The sequence below is a fragment of the Sceloporus occidentalis genome, unplaced genomic scaffold (genome assembly GCF_023333645.1).
Source record: "Sceloporus occidentalis isolate IW3139 unplaced genomic scaffold, rSceOcc1.0.p SCAF_4, whole genome shotgun sequence".
In the NCBI taxonomy this organism is placed as follows: domain Eukaryota; kingdom Metazoa; phylum Chordata; class Lepidosauria; order Squamata; family Phrynosomatidae; genus Sceloporus; species Sceloporus occidentalis.
In genome coordinates this window covers 122,389,887-122,406,958 of record NW_028316984.1, presented here as the reverse complement: position 1 = coordinate 122,406,958, position 17,072 = coordinate 122,389,887, and the positions used below count along the sequence as shown (strand labels likewise).

Genomic DNA, 17,072 nt, shown 5'->3' with positions numbered 1-17,072 from the left:
TGCTGCTTCCCTGCAGCCTGGAAAGCGGTGGATCAGGGCCTCAGCGGCTGCCGTTCTGGCCGCTGAGGCCCCGATACACCGGGGAAAGGGGCGGGTACAGCCCGCCCCAAACAGGCGGTCTGTAACCCGCCAAAGGTAGCATTACTTATAATTACCTGTGCAAATGATGAAAGACAAGATCTTATTGAGGAGAGAGAGGGAAAAAAGAAAAATGGCTGCAATTTGAAGTGATATTGGAAGAGAGCGGGGGTGGAAAAATCAAACAGGAATTTACCATAAACATAGGAGTTCATGACACGGGAGGCAAAGTGCCCAAATCTTGTGGATATATGGGGTTTAAATCCTGGCAATATCCTGTAAAATGGGAATGTTTTCAGATGACGTTGGGCTAATTGAGCATTAACGTGATATTAACCCGTGCAGAAAGTGGGCAAAAGCGCACTGCTTTTTACTTTCAGGATTTTCCAGAAAGTAAAAGGTGGCGCAATTTTGCAACTTTCTGCACGTGTTAATTTCACATTAATGCTCAATTAGCCCAACGTCATCTGAAAACAATACCACTTTTGTGAGATATTCCTGGATTTAAACCTCATTTATCCACAGGATTTGGGCGCTTCCCTCCGGTGAGATAAACTCCATATACTGCATCTAATAGATTAATATGCAAACTAGTAGTAGTCAGTAAATGCATACAAAGGTCGCCTAATACTTCTAGAAAGATCTCCGGATGCTACAAATGTTTTCACAAAAATAAGCCATTTTCTGCTGTCTTCAAAGTTACAGCAGTATTTGTCATGTGTCTTATTTAGCCCAGGGTATAAAAATGTAAACATACAATGAAATTGTTGTTTAATTAATAGAGTAAAAATGTAGATTGCAGAACAATGCATCTGAGTTTCTGAGCACTACATTCTTCAGTCTATATGCACCCAAGAAGTAAGCAATTAAATTTATATTAACCATCCCATGTCTATTTTTCCAAGATCTAGGATTACTTATGCTGGGTATGATAGGTACTGTTCATAACTGTTTATCATTTCATTCACAGATAGATATTTCCAGCTAATATACATCATCCAAAAATCACAAACTAACAGCATTGTGGTATTCAGATAACCTAAAACCCTTACATTCTTTACTACAGATCATGTTTGAAACATTCAATGTACCAGCAATGTATGTGGCCATTCAGGCAGTTCTCTCTCTCTACGCATCTGGCCGAACTACTGGTGAGTTTGAATTGCTGTTATTATCGTTTTGTTGTTGGCAGTGTATTTTTATAACAACTAAACACAACAAACTGGAATATATCCATCTTTTTAAATAAATAAATAAATAAATAAATAAATGTAATTATTTTTAGAATTCATCAATAACAAGAAAATTTATTCCCTACCTCCCTATTTCCCCAAATTAACATGATAATTATAACTTCTATACTCATACATTATCAAACCACCTATAAATAATCTATCAGTCTACTCACCCAGCCACCCTTCTATAATGCCTATTTTTAGTAGCTCTGTCTCTGCAATGTTTTAGTATCTACTATGCCAAAAAGCCAATTGCTTAGTTGGAAGTCCATCATCAACATTTAAATCTTGGAAATACATTAATATTGTCTGCTACTAAAGTTGATTTCTTTCATTTCTTCTATCAAACTGGAAGGCATCCATTGGGTACTTCAGAATGAGAGGCCATATCCCCAGATGCTGACAAATTTTAATACAAGTTCAAAATGTACTGTCCACAAAAAAAAGGGGGGGACTTCTCCGGGGGCTGATAGGAATAAATCAACAGGGCAGGCTCTAACATAAAGTAAGGTGGGTGTCTTAAACTGCATGTTTTTGGTATCATGAAAAGGTAGCAAATTTTTAATTTATTGCAACTGAATATTTGAGCGCAAGCATGTTATAGTAGTTTGAGTGTTGGACTACAGCTCTGGAGACCAGGGGTCCATTAACACCCAGCTATGGAAACCCATTGGGTTACCTTAGGTGAGTCATATACACTCGTCCCTTTGGATTTGCCAGGGATATGTTCCAGCCCCCCAGCCCCCCACCTCCACGGATACAAAATTTCACAAATATTCAAGCCCCATTGTCCCCAATGGTGCCACGCCCCTACAGCCCAAGCATTGATTACAGGCCCTGGCACTGGGGGGAAAGATGCCGGTAAGGGAGAGAGGGAGCCATAGCCTTGGCCTTATGAATAATTGAAACCACGAGTGCCAAGGCTGCGAATGGGGAGGACAACTGTACTTTCAGAAGACCCCATGATAGGTTCGCCTTAGGTCACCATAAGTCAACTTGAAGAAAACAACTTGAAGGCACACAACAATAACAACAACTAAATATTTTAATGTCTTGACTAGAACAGACCCTTTTAATGAATGAAACTTGGGAAATCAACACATATTTAAATACATTGATTTGATTGGCCTTCTCTAGCTGGGTCAAAGAATCAGATTTAGACCTATATGAAAATAATGCTTTTAGCCACCAATTTATTTATTTTTAAAATTTGATTTAAATTTTGCTTTTTTCCTGGCATGATTCCCAAGGTGAATTACAACAAATTAAATCAAAATACAGTTAACATCTTACTAATATGAGAGCAACAACAGGCCCAGTATAAGTATAGTGGCCAAGTAGCCAGGGAAAAAAGTTATCTCAACTTTTTTAGTGGCTTTAGTAGTGCATATTTATTCCACATCACTCATTGAAAAGTATGTTCTGCACTCTGAAACTACAGTTGTAGTCCTTATTTGTCTCTCCCAAAGTCTGGAAATGTGCTTTTTTTTGGGGGGGGGGGCAGTGACTACTCCCAGAAACCTCCAGTTAGCTTTCGTTGTTGTTGTTGTTGTTGTTGTTGTGTGTCTTCAAGTCAATGCAATTTACAATGACCCTAAGGCAGGTCACTTTTTTTCTGAGGCTAAGAGTGTGTGACTTGCCCAAGGTGTCTTGTAGGTTTCCTTGGCTAAGCAGAGATTCAAACTCAGGTCTCCAGAATCATCAACACTCAAACCAGCACCACGCATTCTGACTGACAGTGGTGGCTCTGGTTTTTGTTGTCCCAAAAAAGACTTTTTCCAAGTTCTGGTCCCTCCTCCTCCCATCTTGGTCCTCTCAGAATAGGGGCATACAGACCCTTTTACAAATATACTTTTTTGTGAAGAGCTGCTGTGTTTTGTTCGTTAAAAAAAACCTGCATTTTGGTGGGAAATCTATATGTTTATACATCAGCATTTGGGATTCTTTGCAGATTGTTTGGGATTCTTCTTTTGATAAAAGGCTATAGAAATGTAAGATCATTATCATTAGCATCTGTTCAGAGAGAACAATACCATGCAGTTTCTGACTCTTTCATGCTTCCTCAGAAGGCAAATACTTCTTTGTATAGGCCTGCAATTTCCCCCTCCCAGGAGGAGAGTTCCACTTAGACTGGAGACAATAGGCATTGTCATTTGCAGTCTCTCCTTTCAAGCCCTGCTGTTGTCAAAGAGTTTAATTTAGCAGATGGATAAATGGGAAGACTAGGACAGGGTGAGGTTCATACAAAGAGAGGAATGCTGACATATTCATTTTTGTCATCCCTCCTAGGTATAGTTCTGGACTCTGGGGACGGTGTCACACATAATGTACCTATCTATGAAGGTTATGCCTTGCCACATGCTATCATGAGACTGGATCTGGCTGGAAGAGATCTCACTGACTATCTCATGAAAATTCTTACAGAGAGAGGCTATTCTTTTGTTACTACTGGTAATCATCACCTCCCTTAAATATTGTGTGTTTGTTTCTTTTAAAAGCCAACTTGCCCTTCCACATGATATAAGATGAATGAATATTATGTGAAATCTCTTCTATCAAAAGCTTCCCTTTGATCTGCACTACCAAGCAGGGATTAAGCATTTCAGTTTTACAAATGTTATCCACGAACTGAAGAATTTGAAATACTTTCCCCTCTTTTCTTTTTCTTTTTTTAAAAGAAAGTATAGCCATCTTTCTATTTTTTCAAATATAGATATGTAAAAAAAGCAGGCCATGAGATAAAACGAAATCAAACTACAAAACCCAGTACTACCCCCCCCCCCAAGCTTCTAATGATATCTTGCCAAAATACACTTTGTTCTCTACCCCATCGATAAATGTCTTAATGCATGATAAGTCCAAGCTGAGGGACACAAATACTTGATGCAACATCCATTGTCAGCCAAAGTCACTAGGTTGGGAGATGGGGAGAAAATTAGATAAGAAAGAGGATTTACTAGTATGTGCAATTTCAAGGAGTCTCCCACCTACTCCCGTTTGGTTCCTATGAGAAGTGATTCCTTTTAATACTTCACAAGTTACAGCACTAGAATTCCATTAACTGCCATGACTCTATCCTATGGAATTGGGATTTGCAGCTTATTGAGACACTGGGTCTCTCTGTGGTGCTTATCACACAACGCTGTTATAGTGCAATTGCATTGGGTCAATCCCAACTTTGGCCAGGCTTATTTCACAATGTTGTAGTGATCTCAGTGGAGGATTTTTCAGGGTAACCTTTTTTAAAAATTGAAATAATCTGTTAACAACCTCCTATCCTACTACTGTTTAGCTACTGGTGCAAATGTCTCATTCCAACTAATCCTGATATTGGATGGTTAGGTGGTGCTGTGTGGTTGTTACTTGGTTTCCCTTCCCTAGGACTTCTTTGCAGGGGAACCTCTGTCAATTTCCATTGGTTGGATGGGGAGGACACAAACTGATGTCATGGCTGAGAAGGGTTCACAAGAAAGCTGCAATATCTTTCCCTTCTTTACACATTTGATGGTATGGGTTTATTTATTTTTAAAGGAGGGATTCTGCAATATTGACATACCAACATAAAGGTTACCTGGACAAGCGGCTTATGTTTATGGAAAAGAGATTCCATCTCTCCATTAGGAAGAACTTCCTGACAGTAAGAGCTATTTGACAGTGGAACATTCTGCCCCAGAGTGTGGTGGAGTCTCTTTCTTTGAAAGTTTTAAATAGAAGCTTGATGGGCATCTGTTGGGGGTGCTTTGACTGTGGAGACTATCACATGGGGGGAAATCAGGTGATTAAAAGGGCATTTCCATGAGAAAGTTGCATGATCACGGTGAAGATTTTCACACACATTGTGATCAGAGAGGATTTATCTTGGGGAAGAACCAGGAATGCTCCAGCAACAAACCATCCATGAAGAAATTCCATCAATAGTTTGTTGCTAGAGTATTCCTGGTTCTTCTCGGGATGAGTCCCCTCTGATTGTGATATCATCTTAAAATCTTCACTGTAATTGCACAACTTTTTTCCTGGGAAAATGCCTTTTTAATCCTCCGATTTTTCCCATGTGATAGTGTCCTATGTCTCCCTGCATGTCGGCATTGAACTGGATGGCCCTTGAGGTCTCTTCCAACTCTACAATTTTAAGATTCTATCCCTCAGGATAGCACTATACCAGCAGGACAGCAGCTCGAATGTGTAAATGCTGCTGGACAAGTGCCTTGGCCAAGCAGCAAAGCCAACCAACTGAAAATGAGAGATATCAGAATGTTGCAGTACTGCGATTACAGCAGGGGGAGGGGAGAATAAAATAAAATAAAGAGAAACCCACTCAAACCACATAATGGAGGGCTGAGAAAAGAATGAGTAGACCTTTGGCCTTTTCAAAAACAAGAAAAGAATATATGGCATATGGAGAGCAATTAAAGTGGAACCACAGTGTGCCATGGTAAAAGGGCCTGTGATCTCCCCACTGAGGTACAAAGATAAAGAACAAATGTCATTTGAGCAAAAGTCAGACAACATAAATGTCTTGCTGTTAAGCTCAAATATTTAGACCAGAGGTGGGCACCTCTGGGAGACTGGGAAATCTGCACCCTCACCTTCTTCCAAAAATAAATAAATAAATAAATAAATAAATAAATAAATAAATAATAAAATGCCCTCAAATGCTCCCTAAGGAGCCTGAGGGTATTTTTGCCATATTTTGCACCCCCGTACCATTTTATGTCTGGGGTGGTGGTGTTGGTTAAACAACAGGAGGTGATCAGATTCCTGATTCAGAAAAAGGTCTCTCTTGGACCTAAGACGGCCTGAAGCATTTGACGGGGGGGGGGGGGGGGAACAGTGGCTTTGTGGCCCTAGTGAAATTAGTCCACCCTTGATTCAGACTCTTACCTCATTTGTTCACTGATTTCTTTCTTCCATGAGAAAGAAGAGGAGACAAACTGAGCAGAAGAACAAAAACATAGTAGCAGATAGAGCAAAAAGCCCTTTTAGGTACCATAATATCATAATAGCCTTTTAGATAATATATTGTATACCTCATATGTGAAAAGAGCTTGAGAACAAAGGAAAATATAGGGTTCTTTGTACCATTAACTTTGATGGAAAGTCTTTGGGATTTCTTTGTTCTGTCAATATGGTGGACATTTGGAAAACAGACTTATTTTTCCTCCTGCTCAGAACTGGGGAAAATTGTGATTCTGATGGTAGCTGTCTAAGACTAATGGTATGCAAGACAAATAAATAATCAATAGCCCCTACAGCCTTCTTACCCCTTACTTGTTTATATTTGTAGCTGAACGTGAGATTGTGCGGGACATAAAAGAAAAGCTTTGTTATGTGGCTCTGGACTTTGAGAATGAAATGGCTACTGCTGCTTCCTCCTCTTCTTTGGAGAAGAGCTATGAACTCCCTGATGGTCAAGTCATTACTATTGGCAATGAACGGTTTAGATGCCCTGAAACACTCTTCCAGCCATCATTCATAGGTAGGTCTAGGCTTGTTTTCTGTATTATAAGGCATGGTTGCAGTGAACAGATATAAAGAAGTTCCTGTAGTGTTATGCATTAATTTCAAATATGCTAGGACTCTTGATATAATCCACAAATACCTTCTTGAGATTATAAATGCTACTGCTACATTATTGCTGCATGAATGTTTGGCAGTGTAGTCAAGGAGGGAAAAGGCTTCTAAAAGAAGATTCAGCATGTTGTTGCATCTGATTTTATTTTTGGAAGACCATTTGTAGATTAATCAGATCAAGAAGATGGAGAGAAAAACTGATTTTGGATTCCTGTAGTCAGGAAGAGGCACTCTGGAGTATAGAGCAATACCACACAAATTTGCTTTATGGAAAACATTTTTGTGTTTTTTAATGGAAAAAATATTGGTACAGCAACTGAATACAAAATAGATGTATGTTGTTTAAATTGTGTATGTGGGGATTTCTCACTCTTTCTCCTTTTAAAACATACGCGCTGCTCAGGAAAAGATCATTCTCTTGTGTCTTAAAAGGAAATGTGAAGGGTAGGGGGTTGGACTATGCATTCCTTATGGGCCTTCCAGCTCTAAAATTCTATGTTTCTAAGGGAAAAGGCACACTTCATATTAGGTCAATATCACATATATTAGAACAGATGTCTGTTCTAATCGTCTGCCTGAGGGAATGCTGTAAGAGAAGCTGTATCACAGACTTTACCTGTAGAGTAGACAGTGAACTGTGATGCATGAATAATAACTGTTGTCTTGCAAGAAATAGGCACAATCATTGTTGTTAACTATCCTCAAGTTGATCTTGATTCATGGCTGCCCTGTGGATGAGGCATCTCCAATACTCCCTGTCCTCCACTACTGTCTTCGGTTCTTGCAGATTCATGACCTCCCTGATGGAGACCATCCATCTAGCATGTGGTCGTCTTCACTTTCCTTCCACCTTTCTTAGCATTATGGTCTTTTCTAATGAGCCGGGTCTTCTCATGACCAGACAAAGTACGACAGTCTCAGTTTTAGTCATCTTGGCTTTTAGGGAGCTCTCAGGCCTAATACGATCTATGATCTATTGGTTTGTCTTTTTGGTTGTCCAATGTATCCTCAGCACTCTTCTCCAGCATCACATCTCAAATGGATTTATTTTCTTTTTATCCATTTTCTTAATTGTCCAGCTCTTGCATCCATACATGGCAATGGGGAACACAATTTCTTGTATGATTTTGACTTTCATGCTTAATTGTATGTCTTTGCTCTTGAGGACCTTTTCTAGTACTTTCATAGCTGCCCTCCCCATTCTTAGGAGATTATTGCACACTCTGTATCCTGTCTTTCTTCTGGTGGGATACATGCACGTTTAAGTGTCAAAGACTGGCTCTATTGCATTCATCCATGGCCACCTATCTGCAGGTGGGCTTATCCTGTGGCTTTTCAAAGATGGGAAAATCCCCGCAGATGGGCGGCCATAGGTAAATGCAACAAGACTCATCTTTGACACTTTAACACACATGTATCCCATCGGGAGAAAGACAGGTTCAACATGTGAGATAATCTCCTTAGTCTCCTGATTTCTTGACTGCAGTCCCCATTCTGATCAATGTTTGCTCCAAGATACAGGAACTCTTTTACTATTTCTATTTCCTCATTGTCTACTTTGAATTTATTTAATAATAATAATAATAATAATAATAATAATAATAAACCATTTATTTATAGCCCGCTTTTCCTTGGTAGATCAAAGCGGGTTACACAGAAGTACGCAATGTACAATTTACAAACAGCAATCATGTCACAATCTAGAAAATATAAAAAACAATTAAAAACAAGGTTAAAAATTACAAGCTAAAAGGTAAAAACACACAACAACTAGCTGGCTTAAAGTGCGAGTGCAACGTGCAACGGGGAGAGAGCAGATATTACGACTGGGGGAAAGCCTGTTGGAAGAGGAAGGTTTTTAACTTCTTCCTAAATAGGTCAAGGGAGGTAACCGAATTCGAATTTATGAATATCTTCCATGGTCATTATTTTTGTTTGCTTGATGTTCAGCAGTAAGCCTGTTTTTGCACTTTCTTCCTTGACTTTCCTCAATAGTTGCTCTAGGTCTGTGATGCTTTCTGCTAGTACTATGGTGTCATCTGCATATCTTAGATTGTTCATGTTCCTTCCTCCTATTTTTGTGCCTCCCTCTTCTTTATCCAAGCCTGCTTTTCATATAATATTTTCTGCATATAAATTGAAGAGATAGGGTGAAAGGATGCTGTCTTGCCTGACCCCTTTGCCAATAGGGAACCATTCTGTTTCTCCATGTTCTTTTCTGACAGTGTTTTGATTACAAATTCCTCATCAGTACTATTAGGTGTGTTGGCACTCCCATGTGTTTAAGAGCATTCCATAGCTTTACATGGTCTATGCAGTCAAAGGCTTTGCTGTAATCAATAAAACATACTGATTTTCTTTTGGAATTCCTTGTTGTACTCCATTAGCTATTGTAGGTTTGTGAAGTGGTCTCTAGTGCTTCTGCCTTTCCTGAACCCTGCTTGCACTTCTGGTAGTTCTCTTTCCATGTATTGTTTAAGTCTATGTTGCAGCATAGGAATCCTGGTGGTGCAGTGGTTAAATGCCTGTACTGCAGCTACTCACTCAAAACCATAAGGTTGTGAGTTCAATACCAGCAAAAGGGCTGAAGCTTGACTCAGGCTTGCATCCTTCCAAGGTCGCTAAAATGAGTACCCAGATTGTTGGGGGCAATTAGCTTACACTTTGTAAACCGCTTAGGGAGTGCTTAAGTGCACTGATAAACGGTATAGAAATGTACTTGCTATTGCTATAGCATGATTTTGCTTGCATGTGAGACTATTGCTATGTTTTTATGCTGTAGTATTTTGTGTCTCTTTTTTGTGGATGGGGTGTATATTGATTGTTTCCAATCGGTTGGCCATCATTTTGTTTTCCATATCTGTTCGCATCTATTGGTTAGTACTGGTGTTAATTCTTTCAGTGTCGATTGTAATATTTCAATTGGAATGCTTTTTTGTTTTTGTTTTTAAAACTAACCCTATGCTCTTTTAAGGAAAAAGAGTCATGGTTTTCAAATTTATTTTCTTTTATTCATATCCCAGCTTTCTGTCAACATGGGACTCAAGTAGCTCCCTGCATAGACAAAATCCAAACTTACAGCTAAAACACAATGATTATAATAAAAAGTTTAAGAAGCTATTCCCTTGTGATCCATGTTTTTTTTAGGTCTGCATCCACACTCCAGATATAATCCAGTTTGACACCACTTTAACTGTTGTGGCTCAGTGCTATAAAATTCTGGCAATTGTAGTTTTGTGAGAAGTTTAGCTTTCTCTGTCAGAAAGCTCTAGTGCCACAACAGACAACAAATCCCAGAATTCCATAGCACTGAGCCATGGCAGTTAAGTGGTGTCAACCTGGACCATTTCTGCAGTATGGATGCAGCATAGAGCTCATCTTCTCAGCCCAGCAAGTGAGAAAGGCAGTTTTCTGACAAAAAGGCCCTATTCCTGATTGGTGAATTAGAAGAATAGCTCTTCTGACCTCTACGCTGCCAAATCCTATGAAATATGGAGTAGGTGCCTTTATTTGTCACTTCACCCTGTCATATTATATCAGGCTGTCATGCCTCATCACATCAACTCACCCAGTCATGCCACATTGTCCTATCACACTGGAAATACAACCTTGGACCATCTCTCTCAATTACTATGGATCTCATAGGCATGTTGTGTTTACTTAAAGCTATATAGGATAGAAGCAAAGCTGCTTTGTTATTCTTCTAATATACCTACCCTATTTTCTTCCTGCATTTCAATCATATTCTTTTAATAAACTCTCACTCTTACTTTGTTCTGGAGGCTGGAATGCAGGATTAACCACGTGTGGGTTTAAATTTGCTCAGTTCTGTCTAATTTGGTTCTCATAGTGCTTCTGAGAAAGATTTGAGGTTTAGAATGAATCACCACAGCAAAGTCTATAACCAAAGAATAGTCTACTTGATCTGCTTGCCATTTTCATGTAGACTCTGTGGACCTTTTCGGACAGGCAAAAGGGATGGGAGCATAGCAGGTTGCTCCCATCCATGTCACATGATTGTGTGAAAATTTTCAGACAATGTCACGATAATCACATCATTATCCCATGAAGTTTTCCAGATGCTTTTCATTCACAGGACTTTCTTTTTGCCCATCTTAAAAAGTCCTATACAGGGATGGTATGAAAGAGTCTATTTTGTAGAATATGGAAGACACACACATACAGAGAGTGGGAGGGAGATTGTGTGTGCGTGAGAGAGAAAGAGTGCGAGAGAGAGAGAGAGAGAGATGTTTGAGTCATCTGTGCTTCATTTAGAGCAAGAGAGTGGACTACATATAGCCCATAACCCTGTGCCTTTTCTGATCTCAAGATGTTTTTGTGGCCTTTGGAACTCCTGTTGAATTTGCCTTATTTTAGTACAAATGCAAGTTGATCAAAAAAAGAGAGGGAGGGTCCACATGAGATTGCTTCCATGTATATAAATTTCAGAAACTCATGGGAGGCTGTAGCCCATGGTATGACCCAGAAATAGGCTAAAATTGACCCCTGCACCCACTGGAATTGTCCACTCCTTTTTTTTAGGGTGGCAAGATTTTTTAAAAAAATATAAATTAAACCTTTTCATAACAATGGCACTAGTCCATGAAAGGAAGGATATCTTCCTCAGCTTAATAATAATAGAGATTTAGATAACACGTTTAGGGTGTAGCCACGCTGCAGAAATAAAGCAGTTTGACACCACTTTAACTGTCATGACTCTACACTACGGAATCCTTTTTTCCCTAGTTTGGTGAGGCATCAGAGCTTTCTGACAAACCAGGCTGAATACCCCACCAAATACAAATCCCAGGATTCCACAGGATGGAGCCATGACAGTTAAAGTGGTGTCAAAGTGATTTACTTCTGCCATGTAGTTACAAACTTGATGTTTCTTGCATCCCCTGGAGGCTGTCACATTGTCCACCTGGAAGAATCAAATCAAGTAATCAAGTGTGTAATTTGTCAAGAGTGTAATTTTCAAAACTTTGTAACTTGACAAATGTGCAGTGCATTTTCTGGGGGAAAAAACTAAATAAGAAGAGAAATTCCTCTTATTATTACCTTGCATTCTGAGTGCATTATGTTGCATGAAATGGGCAAAGATAAAATGTAGAAACTGCTATATCTAAACCATTTCCAAACTTAAGTGTCTGAAATGTGAATCATTCAGGGTCCTACATGCGGGAAGCTATGTGTGTAGAGCATGCTCCCCTCCTTCAGACCTTCTCCCCACCCATATGAAGATTGCAGACTTGGAACCAGCAAGCATAGCCCTGTTGTCTTCCTCACATGATGTTAATTGCCACAGGGAATAATATATTATTTATTATCTGTGAGCAGATTCTCAAGTTACCTTTAAGCAGTTAAAGTCCCATAGCAACCAACTATTCTAATTTGGCAAGGACATTCCTGATTACTCCTCTGTCATTCCACTTTTTCAGCTGCTTTTAAAACATCCCAGGTTTTTTTTTTCATTCCCTCACTTTCCATCTTTGTCCTCAGCATACCTTAGTTGCTGCAAAATGAGTTCCAAGTGTCAAAACAGTTTGCATTTAACTCAGAGAAGAGAGGCAGCATCTGGCCCTTTCTAGTAGGCTAATGCAAAAGCAAACCACCGCAGCATTTTCTAGGCTGTGTGTTCTTCCTCATTAATAACTTTTGTCACCTTGATCACACTCTGATGTTGGTTGTCCACATATCTCATAGGCTGTGAAGTATTCACAAACAGTATACAATTAAGTATTGTTCAATTAAGCTTCAGAAAACTGCCTTACAAGAGACAAAACAATTAAGCTGCAATATAGGAACTTCATCTTAGTATAGGGTAGATACTATGGATATCTTGCTAAGTAGTAGGATGAAGACTGGCTTACACTTTATTTTTAAAAAGCCCCATAAACCCATGGTGGAAGTGGTTTGCTTAATTATCAGTATTTACCATAATTTTTGTTCTTCTCTTTCTTTTCAGGGATGGAATCTGCTGGTGTCCATGAAGCTACCTATAATAGTATCATGAAATGTGATATTGACATCCGTAAGGATCTTTATGCTAATAATGTGCTCTCTGGAGGAACCACCATGTACCCTGGCATTGGTGACCGTATGCAGAAGGAGATTACGGCTTTGGCTCCAAGTACTATGAAGATCAAGGTAAATGTTGCATCTGATTTTTTAAATTGATTTAGTAAGGCTTAAATCCATATGTCACCTAGTAGACATATTGAATCAATCAATTAATGGTAAGTTAACACTTCTGATTTAATTAGTCTACTCAAGTTGGGACTCTAGTTCGATTTAGCCCTAAATATACACACTACCTTTCTGTCAGCAACATTCAGGGTAGCTAACAGCAATAAAATTAAAAGCAAGTACAGTGGGCCCTTGGTATCTGCTGAGGTTTGGTTCCAGGACCCCACGCGGATACCAAAATCCATGGATGCTCAAGTCCCATTAAATAAAATGGCATAATAAAATGGTGTACTTTATATAAAATGCCAAAAGCAAGGTTTGCTTTTTGGAATTTACCATATATATTTTTAATATTTTCAAGCCATGGATGTTTGAATTTGTGGATAAAAAAAATCCATGGATATGGCAGGTTGACTGTACATTTAAAGCATAAAATCAGATTAAAAACAAAATTTAAGGCAACAAATGCCCCAAAGAATAACACTCAGACAATTAAAATTCCTTCAGCAGCACCACAGTTTGAATGTCTAAGCTTTATTTGAATAAAAAAAAAAAAATCACCAGTAAAAGGACAAGAGAGAAGGGATCTGCCTAGCTTTCCTTGACAGAGAGTTCCAGAATCTGGGAGCAGCCACTGAGAAAACTTCCCCTTGTGTCAAACATGCTTCCAATGGTGGTGAATCAAAGAGAAAGGCCTTTCTAAAAAAATCTTAAAACCTAGGAAAACAGAGTCTTTCTGAAAACCAGGTCCAAATTATATATATTTGATAACTAGCTCTGTGAATTTTACTATTATTCTTATTCTTATTATTAACCTTTATTTATAAAGTGCTGTAAATTTACACAGCGCTGTACATACAATCGTTTTAATTGGACAGTTCCCTGCCCTCAGGCTTACAATCTAAAAAGACACGACACAAAGGGAGTGGTGGTGGGGAAGGGGCCTCTCTAGTAGGATAATACACATAAAATACATAGCAATACAGGAAATGATTCAATAAAACAGACAACAAAAGAACATCAAATAGCAAGTGACAATTATGCAATGCCTGGGAACGCTGCCCTGAACAGGATGGTCTCCGTTTTGAAGCTGGTTAAAGAAGTGATGGCTCTTGCTCGCGGAGGAAGAAGGTTCCAGGAGTGAGGGGCAGTGAGTGAAAAGGAGCGAATCCAAGATGGGGCAGAGGAAATCCTGGGCTGGGACAGCAGACCTTGACTACCAGAACGGAGGGCCCTAGTGGGAAAGTGAGGAGAAATAACGTCTGATAAGTAAGGAGGGGTCAGCCCATGGAGGGCTTTAAATGTCGACAGCAGGAGCTAATACTGAATGCAGAAAGGGAGGGGGAGCCAGTGAAGGGATGCCAACACAGGAGAGATGTGGTCAGAGCGGTGGGCGGATGTGATAATGCGTGCAGCTGAATGCTGGACAGAAATTAAAGGATGGAGGTGAGAAAGAGGAAGCCTAGCCAGGAGGACATTACAGTAATCAAGTCGTGAGACCACTAGGGCATGGACCAGGATCTTGGCAGTAGAGGCGGAGAGATATGGTCGGATTTTGGCAATATTGTATAAAAAGAATCTACAAGCCTTGGCTGTGGTCTGGATCTGAGGGATATACGACAGAGAAGAGTCAAAGATGAAACCAAGACTGCGGGCTTGCTGAACTGGTTGAATAGAAATGTTGTCCACAGAGACAGAAAAGGAGTGTTGAAGGGTGGGCTTAAGAGAAAAGACAAGAAGCTCCGTCTTGGACATGTTGAGCTTCAAACATCGATGGCACATGCACTGACAGCTGTGAGGCAAGACGAAACTTGCTGTTTAAGCCTTGGGGAAAGGTCAGGGAACACACCTGTAGCCAGTGGTTGTAACAAGGGAGTAATATATTCCCTGTCACTTTACTCTGATGAAGAGCTTGGCTTCAATAGTCTGGGCTAGAGGAAGCTTCTAAACACTTTTGAAAGACAGCCTTCTGCAGAGTATAAAGATTATCAGTTTGGGGAATGGGAGCAAAGCCCGTCCTTATCCTGTCTGTGACAGTGATTGCGTGAAAGACTTTTGCTCTTAACAGGTTCTTCCGTTACTGCAAAATGAAGGGCAAGGACGAGATAATTCCAACTTACTGGTGGGACAATAACAGGATCAGTACCACAGGGGATCAGAGAAGTCTCTGGTTATGCCCCACAGCCAGATGCAGATGAGTATCATCATCTCAATTGCAACCATTGTTTGGCTCTGCAACAAAAGCTTGTCTTGAGATGCCATATTACTAGCATTGCCACTGTTAGGATAGCATATTACTTCACAGGCCCATGCAATTCCACCAACATGGAAAGGTAGTGCCAAGATGGCTCAGTCAAGTGGAGGAGAGGAGGAAAAGAAGAAGACAGATGGATTGATTCAGTAAAGCCATGGCCTGATGTTTGCAATTTCTGAGCAGGGCTCAGAGAAGTCTTCCATTCATGGAACTTAGTAGTAACTCCAACTTAAACTGAAGCCAATTTGATGACATACAACAACAATAACAACAATGACAGCCCAAGGAGATTACCACACTACACTATTATAGTGCTGCTATTCCACGTTAATTCTCCAGCTGCCTCCTTTTACATTCTGGGATTTGCAGTTTAGGGAGGGGTATTTAGAATTCTCAGCCAGAGAGCTCTTAAGACTAACTAAACTACAAACCCTGGAATGCATCAGTAGGGAATTAGAGCAGTAAACATCAAATAGCAGTTCTAAAGAGTATAGTGTGATAATCTAGCAAATCTATACTTTTCAGGGGGATCATGAAAAATTTTCATTGAGATGGATTTGGCTGTCTAAAGCTAACATGGATTCTTTCTTTCTTTCTTTCTTTCTTTCTTTCTTTCTTTCTTTTTCTTTTTCTTTTTCTTTTATGGGATTAGCCATATACTGTGCTAGCTCCACTTGATAAGTAGGGCTGTTTTTAAGTTGTTTTTGTTGTTGTTGTCCATTTTGAGCCTTTATGGGGTAACAAACTAAACATATGAAAAGTCAACATTAAATAAATACATGTAAATATTACATAGAGAGACACCATATAAACAGATCATGAAGCAGAGATACTAATTAATGTTATTGTTCTGTTGATTCATCATTGACCCAAATTTGGAAACAACATTGTAGTTTCTTTAGATACACAGCTGCAGGCAGTGGATCATATGTTGCATTGAGTGCATTTTCCAGCATCAGAACACATGTGGCTAGATCAGTGATTCCCAAACCCTGGCCTTCCAGATATTTTGCACTTCAGTTCCCAGAAGTGTCAGCCATCTTGGCCAATAGTCTGGGATTCCGGGAGCTGAAGTCCAGAACACCTGGAAGTCCAGAATTTGGGGATCACTGGGTTAGCTAGACATCTCTCTGGTTGCATGTACCTTCAGGTCACATGCCAATTTATGGAGACTCTGTGAATTTCACAGGTTTTTCTCAGGGAGTGAATATTCAGAGGTGCTTTTGTCAGTTCCTTATAGAAATTTCTAATGTGATTAAAATGAGAAATATTGTTACATCCCCTTCTTTGTTTTATATTCCTTCTCGTAGATTATTGCACCCCCAGAACGTAAATATTCAGTCTGGATTGGAGGCTCCATATTGGCTTCTCTGTCAACCTTCCAGCAAATGTGGATCAGCAAAGATGAATATGAAGAAGCTGGTCCTTCCATTGTCCACCGCAAATGTTTTTGAGTGCACTTGTGATTTATTGTAAGGGATATCATGTGGTGTTTCTCTACATAATTTCTTTAGGTACAGAGCATAATTTCCTCAACAGATTATTCTGAAAACAAAATAAAAGATGATGTTAATTGAGAAGATGTATTTTCTGGAAGCCTCCAATTTTACATTGCAGTGACAGGGGCAAATTTCAAGTTAATAGCAACAACAATATGCAATTTGGTAATTCTTCAAAGATGTTAAACTAGAATTTTCAGAAGATTAAGTGTGTAGGAAGCTTCCAGGGTTGTTGGAGTGCAGATA

The 17,072-nt window shown here is 39.5% G+C and overlaps 1 protein-coding gene across 1 annotated transcript in view; it reads left to right on the top strand.

Moving 5' to 3' along the window:
- Positions 1 to 16,849, top strand: part of LOC149314569 (actin, alpha skeletal muscle B-like) — a 49,340-nt gene extending 32,491 nt beyond the window's left edge. The window contains exons 5-9 of the mRNA XM_089521406.1: positions 1,145 to 1,229; positions 3,603 to 3,764; positions 6,598 to 6,789; positions 12,853 to 13,034; positions 16,638 to 16,849. Coding sequence (XP_089377532.1) covers positions 1,145 to 1,229; positions 3,603 to 3,764; positions 6,598 to 6,789; positions 12,853 to 13,034; positions 16,638 to 16,781 — 765 coding nt within the window. The 3' untranslated portion in view covers positions 16,782 to 16,849. The remainder of the gene's footprint in view (positions 1 to 1,144; positions 1,230 to 3,602; positions 3,765 to 6,597; positions 6,790 to 12,852; positions 13,035 to 16,637) is intronic.
- Positions 16,850 to 17,072: the final 223 nt, after the last annotated feature.